At 34.6% G+C, this 21208-nt stretch overlaps 1 protein-coding gene across 7 annotated transcripts in view; it reads left to right on the top strand.

Moving 5' to 3' along the window:
* Amacr (Alpha-methylacyl-CoA racemase) overlaps positions 1 to 21208 on the top strand; it is a 164167-nt gene that overhangs the window by 137032 nt on the left and 5927 nt on the right. For all 7 annotated transcript variants that reach the window (XM_067084444.1, XM_067084441.1, XM_067084443.1 and 4 more), the window contains 4 exons: positions 1967 to 2110; positions 7984 to 8115; positions 15102 to 15213; positions 17583 to 17793. In XM_067084444.1, coding sequence (XP_066940545.1) covers positions 1967 to 2110; positions 7984 to 8115; positions 15102 to 15213; positions 17583 to 17793 — 599 coding nt within the window. The remainder of the gene's footprint in view (positions 1 to 1966; positions 2111 to 7983; positions 8116 to 15101; positions 15214 to 17582; positions 17794 to 21208) is intronic.

Below are 21208 nucleotides of genomic sequence, written 5' to 3'. Positions count from 1 at the left end.
GTGTGAACTTGAGTATGACTGTGCATAAACTGATGATGAGAAGGCTGTGATGTCACAGCCAAGAATGTCCATGAGTGGCTGAAAAAAAAGGAGGAGGAGCTGTGACATCCCACACCTGCAAAAATAAGTAGGAGACATAACCCAGCACTACAAGCATTCCGTTTAGCGTTATGGAGTTATAACGACATATATACGTCCTAGGTAGCGTCACTGTACCCTTTATGATGTCGTGGAAATGTCACAGTGCCGAAGGGATTAAAGACCTGGCAAAGTCATTTGATATGATGAAACAGAAAATAAACAACACTTAAGTCTCGTGGAATCTGGTTGTGGTCCTAAAAATGGTTGACAGGCCCATCTTTCAATCCCCTTCTCTCTGCTTCTCTTTGGAATCTGATGTGTAAAACTCTCTTCCTCTTTGCCTTAGCTATGGGTAAGCGCATCAGCAAAATACAAGCTATTAACATAAGAGTGGGCTTTTCTCAAGGGGATGCTGTTTGCTTCTTCACCTTAGGCTTTCTGGCCAAGAACAAAGAGACCTGTCCAAGCCCTGGCCTCATTTATTGACTGTGAAGAACTTGATGAAAATTCTTGGTCAGGGGAGGAAGAGAGAGTACTGTGTCCAATCAGAGCATTGAGATACTACCTGAATAGGACAGAAAAGATCAGGGGCCCATCTAGAAATCTTTGGTGTTCAGTAAGGAACCCATCTTGTCCTCTATCAAAGAATGCTTTGTTGTTCTTCTTAAGAGATTTAATTAGAGAAGCACATTCCCAGATCCAGGAGGACATTTTACCAAACTTTAAAGTGAGAGTGCATGATATCAGAGCAGTATCTACCTTGGCTTTTAGACATAACATGTCCTTGACCTCTATTATCCAGTCTACCTACTGGAGGTGCAGGTCCATTTTTGCTTCTCACAACCTGAAGAACATAGAAACAGTGTTTAATGATTGCAGTACCTTGGGTCCGTTATGGTGGCTGGCATGGTATTGGATGAAGAATCATAGGAAGCACTCTTTTTCGTTTGTTGTCTTTCATCTTGGTGTAGATTTTTCGAGTTTTGGGGAACCTGGGAGTACAAGGTATCTGGAGTATCCACCAGTCTTAGTGGATAGGTTGTGGTTTTTAACAAGTTTTTCAGAGTAGGTGACAGCGGTGTCTGGTTTTTTAATGTTGGTACTGTTCCCAGGGCAAGGTCACCTTATTGTATGCTTTGTTAGCCATCAGGAATATCCCCACTACAAAGCTCCCACTTATGTAGAGGTGCTCCATGGCTCAACAGCCACACCATTATGGGTTAAGATGAGCACCAACCAGAGGCATTGTTCACCTGCTGTAGCTCTCTTACCAGGTAAGGAAACAACAAACAGAATTTTTCTATTTCAAATTCATTATCATGCTTTAATGTTTTTGTGGGAATTCAGCTATGTACTGTAATTACTTGGTAAGCTAATTGTATGAAAATGACATTTTCATAATAAAATTAAGTTTTATATGTACTTACCAAGTAATTACAGAATTAGAGCCTGTCGTTCTCCCCTCTTATAGACTTGAGGGCACAAACAAATTGGAAAATGGCTGCCAGGTTCCTGTTTCCCCCTTGGTAGTGTGTGGGACTGTCACCTACATGAAAGCAAAAGAAGCGCTACTGCTGAATTAAAAAAAGTTGCTGCGCGAGGTAGATACATTAGCTATGTAATTATTATGAAAATGTCATTTCCATTCACTTATACAGTATATCCTTTGATGCATTTTTCACCTGCTTCTTGAACATTTCATAGGATTTTCCATGACAGTGGGTTTTAGTGGAATCTGAGAAATCAGTAGTGTGAGCATATGAGGAGATGGGTAGGTCGTCTGGATTAGTATCTTTAAAAACAGTTTCATTTTACTAGAGTACATATATAGATTCTCAACAGAATAAATATATAACTAGATTAATAAACATGATTTTTTTTGCAGGTGTGATGGAGAAGATTGGTTTGGGTCCTGTAGAGCTTATGAAGGAAAACCCCAAATTGATTTATGCAAGGCTTACTGGGTTTGGCCAGACTGGACCTTATGCAAACATGGCAGGTCATGATATTAATTATGTTGCTATTTCAGGTACAGTACTGTAATTTGTTTAAATTTCCTTAGCTGTTGTCATTAAAAATTAATTGCCATGGAAATTAATGTGATATAGTATTTGTTCCAGTTCTTTGATGTACTCAGTACAGCTTTCTGTTTGTCACATATCCTTCAGTTCCGGTGATTATTTTGTATTATTAGGGATTTTCACATTTTTGTAATCTATACTAATCATAGTTCTCTCAAATATTTTGATGTTAAGTAATGTCTTTTACTAATCCCAGAATACAGTATATATACAGACAAAACAAGAACATAAACTTAAAAGTGAAAGGATTGTCATCAGCATACTATTCATATAAAGAATCCCAATCATTTAAATTAAACAGAGCAGATACCTGCAGTTTTTAGGGATAAACTGTAAAGAGAAGAGAACAGGAAAAATTTTTAAAGTAATAAAGTAAAGATGAAAAAACAGGAAAAGCAGATGGCATACTGTAGGTAAAACCAGTCTACTTACCTCAGTTATAAAGTTGACTACTGTTGACACTTACGTAATCATTATGGTTGAGATTGTGTGAAAGACAGAACTATCTGATGAAATGCATGTTTTTAAAATAGTGCACTATTTAAGATTACTTGGTGTTCTGAAGTGATTAATTATCCATTAGACTTTTTAAAGAAGGTGAAATAACAGTAAATATCAGTTGTTACCAAACATAAAATTACAAAATGTCAGATGTAATCTATTCATCATTGGGAAAAATGTTTATGGAAATAAAGAAAGAATATTTTGAGTATCATATACTGCATAGTAAAGTTAGACTTATATGATTGCTTAAGAGTGTTTATGTTGGGAACATGGCTTTTTCATTAGTTGTGATATGTGTAATAACTATGTTTACATCTTTTAATTTGTAATTACTATAGTAAACATTGCCACTGTTACTATTAATGTGTGGCTTTAATCATATGTTATTCAGTTCATTCTTTGCATCAGAATAAACTATTCTTCATGGCTGTGTCTTGGATTTTGCCAGTATGACTCATTCAGTTTCTTTACAGTATACAGATCTTGAACATTCAAACTGATAGATTATTCAGCTATGTTTATCATTATGTAAGAGGCTGTGGCAAAGAATTGCTAATCTCCACTAGTTCCTTACAATCTTCATACCTGGCAAATTCAACCATTTTTGTGGATGGTTCAGGAAATAAATGTTTGGCTCTATTTATCCAGTAATGGTGTTTCAGTTGGATTTTCACAAGAATAGCGTCAGTTTCAATAATGGCTCATAAGCAGGGTATCTGGTTAGTGAGATACAGAGACATCTGGATGGGAATGGTTTTTTCAGCAATGAAGCTTATGGAGTACTTACAGCTTTTCATGAACCTGTGCAAATTGCTGTGCCTAATCATCAACTGAGAGAAGTCAGACCTATCCCCTTTCAGGACAACCATGTACTTAGGGATGGAGATAAGCATGATGAGTGCCTTAGTCTTTGCAGCTATGCATAGAAAAACAAGTTTCTGTGACGTCCTCCAGGTTTTCCTTCATTGTCTGATTCAGTCAGCTTGTCTTTGGTTGGAACTAATAGGTCATCTAATATCCTAAGAAAAGCTGGTCCCTCAGTCATTTTTCTTGGGAATCCGCAGTTACACCTCAGTGCTACCTGGTCAGTGTCAAGGTATCCAAAAGACCATCCATTACCATTGTCACACGTTTTGGTGGCAAAACATGCCAAATTAAGGACATGTTCCAGTAGCGCCACATGTCCAGAATTGTTCTCAGATGCTTCAAAGGAGGATTGGAGTGTAGTACTCATATTTTAGATTTGGCTCATCTGGAAGAAAGTCTGAGGGAGAAGTGGAGAGCCACACCATTTTCTGGAACTAAAATCAGTATTCCTGGGCATCCACCAAGGTCAGGGATAGTGGTAGACAACTCAACCACTGTAGTGCACTTATCCAGTGAAAGTTGGCATTCTAACTAGCAAACTTCGTTGGTTTTTCTTTGGGCAAAGGAAAGAAATGTCACTCTTTTCTCTGGGAAGGTCAAAGTCCTGGCAGAGTCCATGAATCAAAGAAACCAGGTTCTCCAAACAGTATGTCCCCTTCATCCAAAAATGTGCAGGGAATTATGGAATCTATGGAGCACACCTGTTGTGGATTTGTTTGCCACCAGTCTTAGCAGTCCTCTCCCAAAATACTGTTTGCAGTTTCCAGGTCAGGGGACATGGGCAACAAATGCCTTCATAGTTCCCTGGAACAACATGGTATTTACTTTTTCCTGAATTTTTCCCTAGCATTTCCAGTTTTGAACAAACTGAGAAGAGAGAGAAGAGTGTTTTAGAGAGCGAGGATTGTCTGGTTTGTTTCGGTTGTTGGATGACAGGTTGGTCATATATTGGAGTTTGTTTACAGCACTGTTATCTGTCTGAACTTCAGGGAAAAATTTTTCAGTCAATGACCTTTGGAAGTTTTGTGACGCCAGGCGATTTTTCCAAAAATGGCCATTTTGTCAAAATGCATCTTCTCCTTTGCTTTTAGTTTTTTGTGTGGTTTTGTGTGCTGTGTTTGAACCATGGATAAAACACATCTGAACCTTCAATAAAATGCAGGGTGATTTTGATTTTTCAATTCTTTGAGATATGAATTTTTTGCTTTTTTAATGAAATTTTGGCCTGGAAAAATGACAAAAAATGACCAAAAATCAGCAACTGGAAAATATAAAAAGGAACTGGCATTTTATTAATCTGCATGTTTCCCCATGATATATATAAAATGTCATTTAGATTGGATCCAATACTAAAAGGAGGAGATAGAGGATTTTAAAGGTGAAAAAGAGTTTTGAGAAAAGAGAGGGTGGATAAAAGTTTTAGTTATGATGAAAGGTGTGGAAGAAATGGTGAAAGGGCCTTCAAAGACTGTGTTTTTGGAGAAGGGGGCTAATTTTATGGTTTTGGAATTTTTATTTTTGGGCAAGATTAATGCAAAATTATTATAAATAAGAATATTAATGTTGAATATTTATGTGAAACTAAGACTGATTATTATAAATTTTATGTTCCTGGTCCCCTGAGAGATCTTAAGGATGCCAAAGAAAAACTCTAAGAAGGGAAAATAGGAAAGGAAACTTTTAAGAAGTGTCTCGAATCCATCCCAGGAAAGAAGGATCCTGGGAATTACTACATTCATAATTAGGGATTCGTGAATGGATCAAGTAATACAAAGAAGTCTTAGTTCACTGATTAAGATGAATTTATTTTCAGGATGGACTCTATAATATCAGCGAAGAGCTACTGAAAGGACAGAGTGAAAATATCTTTGCCCTTTAGTAGTGATGAATGAATAAAGAGAAAGAAGGGTGGATGTGGTTGGTCTCTGGTCAGCAGAGATCGCTGCCTGTGCTGTTTGCTATAATGAGTATGGAAGTAGGGATGTGCATGATTTCTTTATGGCACTAATTTCTTGAATTCTTTCTATGGGGAGAGTACCTGGACTTTTCCACTTGGCTTTTTGCATTCTGCATTTTTGCTTGATATGAAGTGAACTCTTGGACCTTTTAGGCATGGTGAAAAAACAAAAACACCGCTAGAAAAAATACAGAGTTCAGTCAAGGCTAGGCGTATGAAAACATGTTAAGTATAGCTTGGAAGAATGGATTTGATGAGGCAAGAATGAAAGTCTGGCAACATTGTCACTGTATGCTTGTAGGCTGTCATGAGGAAGAAGTTTGGGGATGATTTTTGGATTTTTGTAAGGAGTTAGTACGAAAGTTGTTAGATCCCCAGATGAAAGAATTTGTGAACTCTAATAAGAAGAAGAAAATGGACAAAAGCTTGGTTTTCCAAACTTGAAAGATTATGAGCTTAGACACCTTTATAAAAGCCCTGCTGTGAGTGTAAGAGCTGGGGTCAAGGTTTTGTTGCAACCTCACTTCTGTCATTTCCATAAGTATCTTCAACTCCTATCACATACTTGGAGGTTATAAAGCATCGTGGTTTTTGCCACATCAGGAAAGGAGTCAGTGACCAAATTGTACCAAGAAAAGTGGGACATGTTTTGTAATCAGTGGAATTAAGGATATGTGATCCTCTCCAGTCCACTATTCGTACAGTAGAAAAATTTCTGATGTACAGTACTTGGGAAGGTTAAGAAAGTTGTCTGTCTGTAGTAGAAGGTTACTGATCAGCTCTGTTAGAGGTACTTGAAGCTAGAGTGAGAAATGTATACACTTATGTTCACCCCAAACATCTTGTGTCAGTATTTTGAAAGAAAGGCTTTACAGAAACCTCCAGAGGAAAACTTAGCTACAGTGCTCAAGAACCTGTCAAGTGATATTTATTAGGCCACCGAGTAGTGTTCTTTGGAAGATGTGATGCTGAAAACTGCATCTCTTCTTGCCCTAGCCCTTGCTTGCTGGTTAGTGAAATTTATGCAGTCCTTAGGTAAGTCTCTCATGCCAAAATCTGGCATACTGTAGGTTTTCCTATGTGCCCAGATTTGTGGCCAAAACACAGTCAGCTTGATTGCTCTTAGTAGATCCTTCCATCAGCCAACGCCTAAGTTTGTGATAAAAGCACATCTTGTTCAGCTTAATAACCAAGAAAATCTTGCCTTATGAATTACTTGGAAAAAAAAAACATTAGAAATTGGGGTTTTCTGTTTTGTCTAAGAAAGTGATTTTTGTGTGATTGAAGTTTCAAATAATACAATATTTTTTTTGGGTAAGACAGGTTATTTTATTTGCATATGCTTCCATCTTGCAGTCTGAGACATTAATTCTTACAGTCAAATGGCATGAGGTCAGGGCCATTTCAACATTTATGGCTTTTAAGCTGAATTAGGACATTAATATGATTTTGAGCATGGCTGTGTTAGGTCCTGTTCCACTTATATCAAATTTTGCTTGAGGGATCTGATGCTATCTATAGATCTACGGTATACTCTTGTAGTTTAGTAGTAGAAGATGGCAAAGTAGTGTTGCATCCTGATGAGAAAGAAACAGCAAGGGACCAGACCTATTTTCATCCTCTTCATCCTCATCTTCTTAATACAGTAAAGTCCATTGCTGTGGCCAGGAAGGCTTATAACTTGTGAGTTACCTGCTCCTAAATTACGTTCATTAAACATGTATGATGCCCTTATTAATAAGGCCCTTGTCCACTCATGATCTTCAAGACTTGTTGGATGCATTTCTCTCTGTGAATAGTCTTTGGGCCAGTGCTTCTATGTAAAATACTCTCTAGCTAAGGAAAATCTTCTGTGCAATGAAGCCATCCCACATAAATAGCTGTTCATTTTATTTTATTGCGATGGTTTTTTTTAAAAGAAGTGTAATTTTTAAAAATAAGATTAATTTTTTTATACACAACCCCATTACTTCAACAAATTGACCTCCATATCGTTTTATATTGCTGCTGGTGAGAATGCCTCAAGAATTTTACCCAAATGTGATTAGGTTTGGGATTTGTGAAATGTAAAATAAAATATATGTATTTGAGCTCTTTACATCTTTTTATGTTTTTTCACAGTTCATTTTTCTTTGTTCTATCTCATAAGATTTACATTAAAAATCCTTTTTTTTTATTTTGTGATTGTACAGTTTGACAGCATGAAAACTTAAGACAGTTTTAAAATGTTTACTTTTATAGGTACTATAAGGTTATTCAAAGAGAGAAATTTTGTGAGAAAATACATTGGTTAAGAATTTAATCTTTAAGGTTTACAGAAATCTCTTTACTAGATAATTTGATTACAATACAAGAAAATTATAGTATATTGATCAGTTAATCTTTAAAAATCCTTAATTCAGGTATGTTTTATCATTTAATGATAAACTTTACATTTTTTTGAAGGTTGACTGACTCCTGAAAAGAAACAGTTTCACTGTATAATATTTTCAGGTCTGCTTTCCATTTTGGGCCGTAAAGAAGGCAAACCCACTCCTCCAATTAATTTGCTTGCTGATTTTGCCGGGGGAGGTCTCATGTGTGCCTTTGGAATTGCACTAGCTCTGTTGGAACGTTCAAATTCAGGTATAATGTTATTTGTTTTATAGCTATAGGAATAGTGTTTAAAAATCTCCCAGCAACAGAGGAATTTTTCAATAAGATTGATTCTGTGGTGTGTTTTTTTCTCTTGAGTTCTGATTTTTCAGCATTATTTCTTTCCAAGTATCCAATTGTTATCATGCTGTCTTTTGAATATGCTTCCTTTTTGGTTATATGGAATTTTATTTCAAATGCCAGTGCAATTAATGTCACATTTCTTGTGCTGCCCATTGTTTTTGTGACTACCTGGAATGGTGCAGTGTTAGCTGATAAAGTCCTCTAAGGAAAAAGAATTATGCTTACCTCTTCTATGAATATGTAACTTACAGTATTAGAGGTGGCCCACTTACTTGTGGTATCATAGTTATTATTTTATTATTATTATTCAGAAGATGAACCCTATACATATGGAACAAGCTCATAGAGGCCATTGACTTGAAATTCAAGCTTCCAGAGAATATGGTGTTCATTTGATAAAAGACAGAAGGTAATGGAAAATACAGAAAGAAAGAAGAGATCAGTTATTGTAGAAGAAAATGTAAATTAACAAAGTAATAAATAAGTAAAAATGTAATATACAGCATTATTAAAATGCAAGGAGAATTGAGGGCGATGTGATGCAAAACTGCATCTCTTCTTGCCCCACCCTTGCCGCTGGTTTTTGAAATTGTGAGTCTTTAGCTAAAGTCTCAGCACTATCCTGTACATACACTTTTGTCCCCAGATGTTACTGGCAAAACACAGGTCTTTCCTTCCATCAAAACAAAGGGAAATTTCGCCCATCTTGTTCAGCTTAATTCTCACTGCTACATCATAAGACTAAAAAAAAAAAAAAGGCAAGCTGTTTTTATTACTCTGTTATTAATACTCTGTAATGTAGTCTGTTTTTTTGGTAAGTAATTGTTTTTGTTTTATAATATTTTCATGGAAATTTTACTCAGATATGTTATAATAATAATTTTAGAGCATTATTAGGATAAATATTTTAGGTTGTTTTCATTTTTAACATGCTTTAATTGTCCTGTTCCACTTAAAACATTTTCATTGTGTTCATTAACACTTTACAATCTTACATTACCTCACTTTTAGTGGTTGAAGATGGCAAAAATGACAAAACATACTATAATGATTTTTGCATATGTAATAGACCTAAATTTCATTAAAATGAGGTCCTGATCTCATACAAATCCATTGGCTGGTTTTTCTTTTATAAGCGTTTTCCTAGTTGGCAAACTTTAAATGCATTTTGTCATTTTTTAAAAACGGCCCTTGTCCACCTTATTACACTTGTTGGCCACTTTTGTTTGAACCTTTGAGGTTCCAAAAGCATAACATCCTGAGGGAGAATGTTCTCAGTCCAACAGTGTGAATATGAAAAATCTCTCTTAAAATACAGTATATGGAAAATTGACAAGCAAGAGACCATCTTTCAATGATCCAAGTCATACCTGCTAATGTTAGGAGACAGAAACCTACCACTATGAACCTCTCTATCTAAAAGAGATAAATCTCTAGCATATTCATCCACACCGGAGAACAGTATTCTTGTAAAGTAAGGACATTTGACCTAAAACAGGTTGCATTGCTTTTTTTTTTTTTTTCACATATGAATTTTCTTTTTTTCTATGTACAATACCTTAAAAATCCTTTTTTTATTTGCTGACACTTTCATTAGATGTGTCTCAAAAATAAGATGTGAGTTAAAAGTTATTTACTGTCTTTGTTGCCCAGGATCTACATAAAGGCATAATCTCAGATTATTGATGTCAAGAAAGAGCTTCTCTTATCATTTCGAGATACAATCGCAAGAAAAGTATTGTGCATATAATTTTTTTAAGATATATAGGTTTGTTTTATCATTTGGTATCTGTATTGTTTTGAATTTCACTGTAAAGATACTATTATTATTTTGTAACAGGTTAACCCATTTTGGGCCGTAAAGAAGGCAAACCTCTATTTACCAATTAATTGTCTGCCGATTTGCCAGGGAGGTCTCAGGAGTTAAGCTTTGAAAAAAGTTTTTTCAAAAAAATCACAGTATGCTGTTATTTTTTTTAGGTTAAGAGTTCATTTTAAAAATTCATGTCTTAAAGAGGAATTTTTGACATTGCCTGAAGTTTTTTTCTCCATCAGAAATGAAAAAATATCATTTATTTCTTATAAATATTGAAATATATGACAGCGTTAAAAAAAAATATTTCATATTAATTGTATTATGGAATTTTATTTCAAATGAGCAAAACGCAATTAAAGCTAATTTTATTTTTTTGTTTTTATTGACTACCTAAATTGCAGTTTTGGTATATAACAAATTGTAAAATGATCAAAGCAACACAGAGAAAATATTATCACAAAATGATGCATGAATTAGAGGCCCACTTACATAAAAAATCATTTTTAAAAATTTTATAAATCGAAATATTATTATTAGAGACTTCCTGTTTGTTGCAAAATGAAGGTAATTGATTGAATATTACTAGACTGTAAGAATTTTTCATTTGAAAAAGCAGTTTTCGAATTTCAGTCAAAATACAGAAAGAAGGTCAAATTTTTATAGAAGAATCGTGATTTATAAAGTAAATATTTCAAAACTGATAAAAGCATTACCAAAGTTTTTTTGTTGTATTCTACATTTAAATTGTGCATTGCATTTTCATTTAAAAACTTAATGTAACAAAATATAAAATCCTGAGTGCAAACATCATCCAAAGTGATGAAAGAATTTCTGAGATGTTGGAACTGAGAAGTTTGACAGTGCCACATTTACTAAATTTTTCAAAAATTCACAAATAAATCGAAATATTGGAAAGAGATTCAATTTGTTGCAAAATGAAAGTAAATGATTGAATATTACTAGAATGTAAAAGTTTTAGACTTAAATTGACCATTTTTGATCCATTTTGGTAGGAGACAAACAAACCTGACCACTTGAAATTTTGGCTAAAAAGAGATAAATTTCTATGAAAATATTTCAAAACTGATAGAAGAACAATTCATGAGTTATTTTTTTTGATTCTACAACAGGTTGCACTGCTTTTTTTTTTTACATATGAATAACACGTTATGTACAATACCTAAATTGTAAAAGATGTTTCATCAAAAATAAGATGTGAGTTAACAATTTCTGAGATTTGTTGCCCAGGATCTACGTGGACGCATAAAAAGATTTTGATGTCAAAAATTAACATAAATCGAAATATTGTGTAGAGACTTCCAGTTTGTTTTTAAAATGAAGGTAAATGATTGAATATTACTTTGAAATGTAAAGATACTTTTATTTTGTAACTTAAACAGATTTTTCAAAAACCATTTAGAGAGAGGGTTTTTGTCCAAATAGTTGAACTGAAGGTTGAAATCTTTAAAGGCACTTATCGTTATTTTTCTCATAATTAAATATTTCAAAACTGATAGTTTAAGTCCTCAACAGTTTTTGAGTTTTTTTTTTTGTATTCAAAATGAATACCTTTATTTTAATTTATAAAACTTTGATGAATGAATGTTAAATTGAATATTCAAACATTACGAATAAATTAAATAAATTTCGAATAAAAACAGTAAATAATTAATATTAATATTGAAAAAAAATTTTTTTAACAATTTAAAAAATTCAAAAATCGAAATTATTGTACACATAGAGACTTCCAGTTTGTTGCAAAATCAAGGTAAATGATTGAATATTACTAGAATAGAATAGAATGAAGAGGTTTTAGCTTACAATTGCCTTTTTAATTGAAAATATATACTGTAAATAAAGTTGGCTGAAGGTTGAAATTTTACGGCACAAATCAATCTGATTTATATGAAAATATTTGAAACTGATAAGCACTTTAATAAGACAACCATGGATTTTTTGTTATATTTTAAATGAATATGCAAGAAAATTTTCATAAATAAAACTTTTGTAACAGCTAATATAAAAAAGTAACAAAAATTATGACAAAATGATGAAGAATTTCTAATCCTTTTGCTGTTGTTAATCCTTGTAGTAATAAGGAAAATGTTTTCAAAAATTCACTGCATAAATCGAAATATTGAGCTGGAGAATTGGCGATTTGTTGCAAAATGAAAAAGGTAAATGATTGAGGGATATACTAGAATGTAGGATGTTTTAGCTTTAATGGCTGCGTTTTACTGACCATTTCCAGGCTCTCCGAAAAGAACAGTCACCGGAACAAGATTTTTGGAGTCGGAAATATGTAAACAGGCAGTCCGAAATGTTCAGTAGTTTAACAGACAATTTTAAAGAGTCAGTAAAGGCTTGGCAAGGTATTTAAACTAATATAATTATTATTTTAACATTAAATAGATCATTATTACTTTAAAACCTTTTAAGAACCATTATTTAAATAATTAAGTAATCAATATCAAAGCAATAAAATAATCAGCATATTTTTCTCAACCTAAAGATATTAATTATTAAAAATAGTGCATTTTGCCTTTTAAATGAAAACAAAAAGATTGGTTAATTTATATCCAAAGAAGTTTTGAAAAGTTTAACTTTTTTTCAAATCTAACCTTTGGTATCAGTGCAGTGTTGTCATTAATATTATAACTTGAATGTGTTTATACTTTGAAAAACATTTGTTTTATACATGTATATTGCATGCTTTATAACATAAAAGTAGGAGAAGTTGGTATTTGTGAAACAAGGCTGTTGTCTACATATATCAAGTGACAGACATCGCTGTCATTTTATTTTGTATTTTGGGTGCATACTTGTCAGTTGCTGCTAGAGAATTCCACTACATTTGTTCATGGTCAGTTCATGCTGTTGATTTCATTTAAGAATACTGCATATGTATTGTGTTTTTCACACCTTTTCATAGAGCTGCTGAACAAATGATGTTAATTCTTGTATTTTTTTTTTCTTTTACCCTAGAAAGAAATTTTTAAGGATTTGAAAATTATTGTGAGTAATGATATTTATCTCAGAAGTAATTTTTTCAAGGTCACACTAAGGAGGGGTGATGGCAAATTGTTTGTGCCCAAAACTGGGTAGACAAGTGCTTTGACCTTCAAAGACAAATTTCCTGTGCTGTTTAGGAAAAATAATGGCATAACAATCCAAGACAAGGTCATTCAAAGCACTGTTGCTTAAAGTTAAGTATACCTTAGTTTTACCAGACCACTGAGCTGATTAACAGCTCTCCTAGGGCTGGCCCGAAGGATTAGACTTATTTTACGTGGCTAAGAACCAATTGGTTACTTAGCAATGGGACCTACAGCTTATTGTGGAATCCGAACCACACCAGACACTGTTGCATAAGTCTGAAACACCTGTCCTTTTGACTTACTAAATGTTCATGCCACCAGGCAGTCTTGCATCAGCTCTGCCATTTGAGAGTGCCTGTGAGGCCAAGAGCAATATCAGGTGGCTTGGGTGCTACTTTAAAATGCATGTCTTCTAGATATCAACCTACAGGTGTGTTCCTTGACATGTCTCATAAACTTTGCAGTATTTGGTTACAAACATTAGGCTGAAAGGCAGTATGAAAGACAGTATTGCACCTATGTTTGGGTCACCCTTGGGCAAGGTATATAACTTACAAGCATCCCTTGCTCGTGTTGAAGTTCTGTTGCCATGTAAAGGACCTGCAGATGCATGAGACAGGTACAGTATAAGAGAATTTCAGTTCTGTTATGGCAGAAATTATAGTGTCCCAACATTTTTGCTGTCTGGTTTATTTTGCTACTAGAGAAAGAGGTTCTACCTAAAGGGGGATTGGATGATGTATGGCCACTGTGCTCTTCATGAATTTGCATTGGCATATGAGAAAGGGATCAGTCTGGTAGTTATTGGTTTTTAAGAGGGACAATAATGTATTTACCATGTGATGCCGCTGAGACAACCAAGTTGTCTTAGCAATAGCAATTTTTATTGCTGTTGCTAAGCAACATCCAGGATGCCTGCACTAACAAAGTCTACTGGCTCTTATTACTAACTTCATCAGTCCCAACCAGATATGAATACTGAGGAGCAATATGTCCACTTTCGTAGTTTGAAACTGAGCATAAGTAAAATGAATGAGATTCATGCACAGTAATAATGCATACTAAGTTGGATATACTGTATGGTTATAATTTTTTTTTGCTCATTATTGTTCTGGAAGTTCAATAAGCTATGTGAATTATATTAATGTACAAATTTCTGTTTTGCCTAGAAGGCAGCTGGTAACAGTTCTGGAAAATAATTCATAAAAAGAAAATAGAGGAATCAAAAGGACAGTTAAGGAAATCAATGTATTTGTAAATATGGATATCTGAACAGAAAACTTAAAATTATTTAACACCTGACACAGCTCATGGCATGTGAAGAGAAGGTGATATCTGAGGTGACATGTAAAAAAGAAAAACTTGTGCAAACAAACATAATATTAGTAAACCACTGACTCCAGTTTTTAAGTAAAACTCAAATAAAAATCCAAAAAGTTTTCTTAGGAATATTAAAAACTTTTCCTTTACACAAAAAAAGTTACAGACATCTATCCTTCATTCTAGTCCAAGATACTTCTTGAATTGATGCTCTTCCTTATACTGGAAAAGAAACCTCTCACTTGATTGAGAGTTCCCTCCTCTAAACCCCTTTACTGTAATTAGATTTGCTACATTGGCTAGCATTAATTAAGGCAACTAATGACAATTGTGACTTAGTAGGAGACACCCTCTGGTGAGGAATACTTGTTAAAGTGAAAGACTCAAGATATCAGTCTTCAAAGGTTGACTTTGCTCCAGGATACCACTTCTGTTCTGGGTGGCATAGGATGCAACAAGTTTATATTTAAGAAACTTTTAAAGTAGAATGAAAAACACTTGTGAGAAGAATTATAATTTATTTCATCTTAATGTGGCTTTTACACATGATCTTAGTGATCCTGAATGATGATTCATTGTATGATTATAATACTCTGTAGTAAATAGGTCTGTCTTTAGTAGGGATTTTGTTTATTACTGGAGTGCTATGTACATTACAGGTCTTGGACAGGTTATTGATGCAAATATGGTTGAGGGAGCTGCGTATACTGGATCTTGGCTCTATTCTTCAAGAGATCTTTATATTTGGGGAAAACCTAGAGGATGCAACTGGTAAGTACCACTACTTGATTAATGAGGATGTGCAGATTATTTATGCAGCACAGTATTTAATGAATCAGTGTGCAAATTTTCCTTGAGGATAAATAAGGTTAGCATTGCCAGTGAGATGGTATGACAGACTTGGGAATAAACCTGGATTATCCATAAATGAAGAATAATTTAAAATTAGGTACCTTTAATTACTGAATTATTGGTGTTTCAAAAGTAATAGAACCATAGGGCAATTGTACCAGATGCTTAGAATGACTGAGGATACATGCAAATAATAAGTTGTATTAATTAGATGATACTGAAAAGAACACCCAGTTCACTACCTAGTTATCGAGGTACCATAAAAGGATGCTTTTCATCATGAAATGGACAGAAAACTATTTTTGAGGAAATGTGCTATTACATGGGAAAACTTTTAACAGTAAAGAATTTTAATAATACAGGCAGTCCCCGGTTTACTTACAGTTCCGGCTTACTGGTTGAGGTTATGGCTTTTCAAATTTTCATCAGAATTATTTGTGGTTAAATGGCGTTATGTTTTGAGGAAGAAATATGGCCCAAAACGGCAGAATAATCATAATTTGAAGGTTTTTGATGTAAAACTCAAAATAATGCTTTACGATGTTTTCAGAGATTAAAAGTAAGGTTTTCTTATGATTTTTGACGATTTTCGACGATTTTCCGGCTTACGAGTTGATATTGGTATGGCTTTTCAGAATTTTGTGGTTAAATGGCTTTTGAGGCCCATCCAAGAAGCAAAGCTTTGAGTTTCTGAATTTGGATGGGTGTTCCAGATTTTTGTTGTGTTCATTGTTGTGTTAAATGTTGTCACATGTTGTCACAGAATGACAAATCCTTCCATTAGAGTAGAGTACTGTCGTCCTTTTTAGAGTTGTAGAGAACTCTATGGAGCCTTTCTTGTAAATTTGTTTATGGTTATCTTGAATAGCAATCTCTGACACACACCAGTAACATGGAAGATGAATGCTCTTCTAAATCTGTGGGATGATCTGAAGGATAGATAGTGATGTTCAGCAAGGTTACAGTCAAAAAGGCTATGATTAATGTTAATAACACCACTGTGGCCTCAGCTAGAATGGTTTGCAGATTTGTTTTATCTTCTGAACAGTCTGCTGAGAGGTTCCCCAATGTGGTTCAATGTTTTGTATCACCCTCACGTCAGCTGCTTTCTGTGCAACCTTTGGTCTCTGGACCTTCATACCTGAAGGTCATCTAGCAGCCTTTGTTGGCAGTTTAGCTAGAGAACAGTTCTTTTATTAAATAAATTCAGCTGCCTGCTGTTAATAGTTAATGAAAAAGTAGAGCATGTAGAGCTTTCTGAGAAAGCCTTGACTTTTTCAAGGCAAGTCTTCTTTAAGGCTCAGCATGAAAACAAGATTCCTGTTGACAGTTGGCTTAAGTAACCTGTACTAGAGGATGGTCATCAGTGCAGTTATCCTTTACCATGACTTTGATGCAAAAAAATCCAGGCTCCTGGTATTGGTCATAACATGACAGTATCCAGTGCTATTCATACCAAAATTGACTTTGTAGGGGAGGGTGATGTGGAATCTTTTCATAAAATTAGCCCAGTAAAGGATCATCTCCATTGATGCTTCCAACAGAAGTTGCATGAAGAGCATCTGATAGTTTAGGTGGGAAATCATCTCATAGCCTTGAAGGCAGTCCCATAATAGGGCTATTTTCTTAGTAATGTCATTGTGGATGAATAATAAAAGTTATTTCCTTTTAAATGCAGTATATCCATTGCCCAGAGTTTAAAGTACTGTTACTGAAATACAAGTGAACATTTGCCATTATTTTCTCAAGGGACAGCTCTTGCAGATATAAGTACCCATTTTCAGTTAGGCCAGTAGTTAGAGGTAAACAGTTGGACAACTGGTTGGATCATCTATTATTTTAACCTTGAGCACTGACTCCAGTGGTGAAGTTCTGACTCTGAGGTCACACAATCATGGTGAGAGGTTGTGATTTGTAGAATTATCAGCAAGTTGAGGTAATATGGATAAAAATTGCCTGTCTGTTCATGTGTAAAGATTATACAGTAATTTTTATGGTGAATAAGTATCCAATAGAAAAATTTATCTATATGAAGTAATAATCTTTTCTACCAAGAAACTATGCACCCCCAGTAATTTAATTTGCTTGAATACATGTTGAGTTGAGGATGGTTTTTAGTAGAGTGCTAGGCTTCTAGCCTTTGTAATTGGTATACAGATTTGGTTTGTTCACTGTTAATGTTCTGACAAGTTAACCAAGAACAAAATGAGGCTATTTCCTTCAAAACAAAATTGTTTTATATTTTTGTCAGATAGCACACTTAGTTTGATAATTTTTTTTTTTTTCAGGCTAGATTCTGGAGTTCATTTTTATGATACCTACGAAACAAGTGATGGAAAATACATGGCTGTTGGAGCCATTGAACCTCAGTTTTATCAGCAGTTCATAACACTTCTTGGATTGACTACTGGAGATGTTGGTCAGCTTGATGACCCGGATGAGATGAAGAAGATTATCAGTAAACGTTTCTCAGAAAAAACTCAAGGGGAATGGACTAAAGTAAGTATCTGATTCTCATCCTTTCTTTTAAACATTATGCTCTTTGTATTTAAACTTGATGTATAAGCAATATTTCTGAATAATGGTAGTAAGCCAGCATTGAGTTTGGAACATTGTAGAACTTTAAGATTCCAAAAAACATTTGTTTGTCTACTTAATTCCAATAGAAATTACTGTATTGTTCTGTTTCACGGTTCATTGCAGGTTGTTCCCTTTTTTTGTCATATGCATAACATTTCATCTTAGTACATTTTGAAGTTTTCTACTTTTATTCTGAATAGGAAATTTTAATCATTAGTACATTTTGAATTTTTCTACTTTTATTCTGAATAGGAAATTTTAATCATTAGTACATTTTGAAGTTTTCTACTTTTATTCTGAATAGGAAATTTAAATCAGTTCTTAGGTATTTTATAACTTTATTGCATTTCATATAGCAAATAGAACCAGACATACATGGGAGTAAATAATTACTTGCCATATTGTCCTAATTCTTTGTGGAATATGATACATTGAATACATTGGTGATGAATTCCAGTGATGCTGAACTAGCATGAAGTGAAACTCATTACATAGATCGCTGGCATGTCCTTTACCAATGATTTTGCATTGGCAGATATGATACTGTTCATGTTGTTATTGGAACACCATGCTGAAAGATAAGAAGTTTGACCACTTCATTGAAGTTCTGCCTATTTCTCTGGCTTAAGAATGAGAGGATAATTGGTTTTGAATTTGTCTTTTGGTTGTTCCAGGCAAGTGGATAAGAATTGTTTCCAGGCAGTTGTCTGTGAGGTTTGATTCATGATGAGTGTTTTGGAACAAGGCAATTTCTAGTCAAAGTTCATGTTACTTTTCAGGGGTGGGAGCAAGAGAATTTCAGTTATTCGTATGTAGTATCCCCAGTGGTTTTAGTGTTTTAAGTTTGCAGGTGCAGTAGTAATTTCTTATTACTCATAACTAGGTCTGATCCATATTTTAAAATCATTATGGCCATGATAGTAGACACTTAAATGATCTGTTATCACTTCGATGATAGTAGATTTTTGAAGTGTCTATCATGACCATGATGATTTTAAAATGATGGATCAGACCTAGTTATGAGTTATAAGAAATTACAGTACTAGTGCACTTGCAAACTTTCCCGTTAAAACCATTGGGATACCAAGTCAAATCAACTGAAATTTTCTCACTCCTACCCCTGAACTATAAACTTGAAAAACAATTTTGTTGTAGTTCAGTGATCAAAGACCTTTCTGGCTCCTAAAGGGATCTTATGGTGGGAGGCTTGAGGCTTTTTGCATTTCCTTCCATTATTCAGCCACTCATGTGGGATAGTTCCATGACTGACCCTGGTATTCAGTCAGGTTACTTGAAGACAAAGAACAAGGCCATGGCTTTTAAGAAAGTTAACAAGTTAGTTTTAGTATGCAGCCAGGAAAGATTATTGTCTGCCAAACACACACAGGTAGCAGCTTACAGTTCATATAAAAAATTCAAAGAAAACAACATGAAGGAAAACAGAACCATTACCATGATGAAAGTTAAGTCTGTGGAGCATAAATGTGGATTTCAAGTGACTGCAGTCTTAATCTTTCAGATTAAGAACAACAGAAGTACACGAGAAAATGCTGAGAAAACCAAAGGTAACAAAAAATACCAAAAAGGTGCAAAGGTATGAGTTTTAAAGTTTGATTTTTGATCTCTTGAGTGTCAAATTACAATTCTAAAACTAAAGTTATGGATCATTGCTTAGATGACCATCTTTCTGACACTAGGATTAAGAGCTCTTGGAGTACTGTAGTAATTCTAGCCCATAACTATTTCATCAAAATCTTGCCCAGCAGTTTTTCAGACTTTACTTCACCAGCCATACTAAATAATGCCTGCCTTTACTTCACCAGTCATGCTAAATAATTCCTTCCAAGGCAGACATGTTTAAAGCAGGACATTCCTGGAAATAGCCAAGTGAGTCAACATGTTGAATTGCCTGAATGTACCATTATCACAGTTTCCATGAAAATGCATACTATCAACCACAAAGGCCTAACAGTCACTGTAGTGCCATGTCTTCACATGTAAGGCAAGGAGTGTGCACTTTTACCCAAAAAGTTACTGTATGATAACTTAATCTTCTTTTGCTCTTTTTACTATTCAGGGGTAATTGATGACTGATTCACCACCAGCTACTAGTTGTGGCACAGCTATTTGTATTTGTTTGCTGAGTCTGTGTAACCTTAATTTCTTCCTGCTATTATTGGAGTTTATTGGATTAAGTGTAAGATAAGTGGTGTTTGATTTGGCATCCACCACAAATTGTTCTGGCCATTAGGGACAAAAGTTGGTGCTTGCAGGCATTGAAAGGGCTGGTTTTTTCTGATGGATTGTAGTCCATCTGTACAGTCTTTTGTTGTAGTAGTTCTACTTTTTTCCAGTCATGCAGAATTCCTCATAAGTGGAGTGGAGTTTGTGTTTAGAGCAGTGGCAGGCGCATGTCAGTTTGTTATGGGTGCTTAGTGCATGGTCACTAAAGCATAACTGTTTCTATGGTTTCCTGTTCATCAAATCTCTTTCCAAGTGAATAATATTTCAAATACATCAGCAAGAGCAGCAAAAGTTTTTCTTTTGATGAAAGTGTACTTAAGTTGTTTTCATTCTTATATTATTTAATCAAAAGTAGGTTTGATTTATGAAAGTTTGGTCCGTTGGCAGTTGGCAGAGAATTCAGATACTGTTATAAGCAAGAAAACCCTTGGGATTAAATATGGACTGTTATTTGCCTGAAGAGGTCACTGATGAAGTGGCCCCACACTTGGCCTGCACAGTAAGGTCCCCTTAACACCAGCTTTCACTCCCACCTACAAAAAGTTCAAACTTTGCATACTGTCAGAAAACTTGAAGGAACAAGAGATTTCCTAACCCCATTATACAAATCTAATTCTTTAAGTACTGTACCCGTGAAGGTACAGAAGCAAGAGTTGAAGTTAACAGTCAATCTTTAAGCCATTTTAGAAGCCCATCATGCTCCCATACTCATTACCCTCCATTTGCTGGAGGCCAAGCTTTGACTTTCCCCAGTATTTAGAAGTACTAGCACTAATGCCTATATGTGTCAGTAATCTATGCCACAGATTAATTATATGTGCAAAGGGAAAGGGAACACCACTCTTAATTGTATTTTCAGCTCCATTGTGCATACACTACGTTCTACCCCCTTTTCAGTAGGAGACTAGTCCAGCATATTTCAAACTTCTTTCAAGCCTGGAGGGGCTATACTAGCATACAAATTCCTCTAATCATCAACCCAATATGCTCTTCACCACTCAATCTAAATTAAGTCTGTTGTGTCTGCTGATTGCTACACAAGGTGATGCTTAAATTTTTACAGCTACAATGTGAAATTTTTGGCAACAAT

This window comes from Macrobrachium rosenbergii, chromosome 41 (genome assembly GCF_040412425.1).
Source record: "Macrobrachium rosenbergii isolate ZJJX-2024 chromosome 41, ASM4041242v1, whole genome shotgun sequence".
NCBI lineage: Eukaryota > Metazoa > Arthropoda > Malacostraca > Decapoda > Palaemonidae > Macrobrachium > Macrobrachium rosenbergii.
The sequence above is the reverse complement of the archived record's forward strand: the minus strand, read 5'-3'. Positions and strand labels throughout refer to the sequence as shown.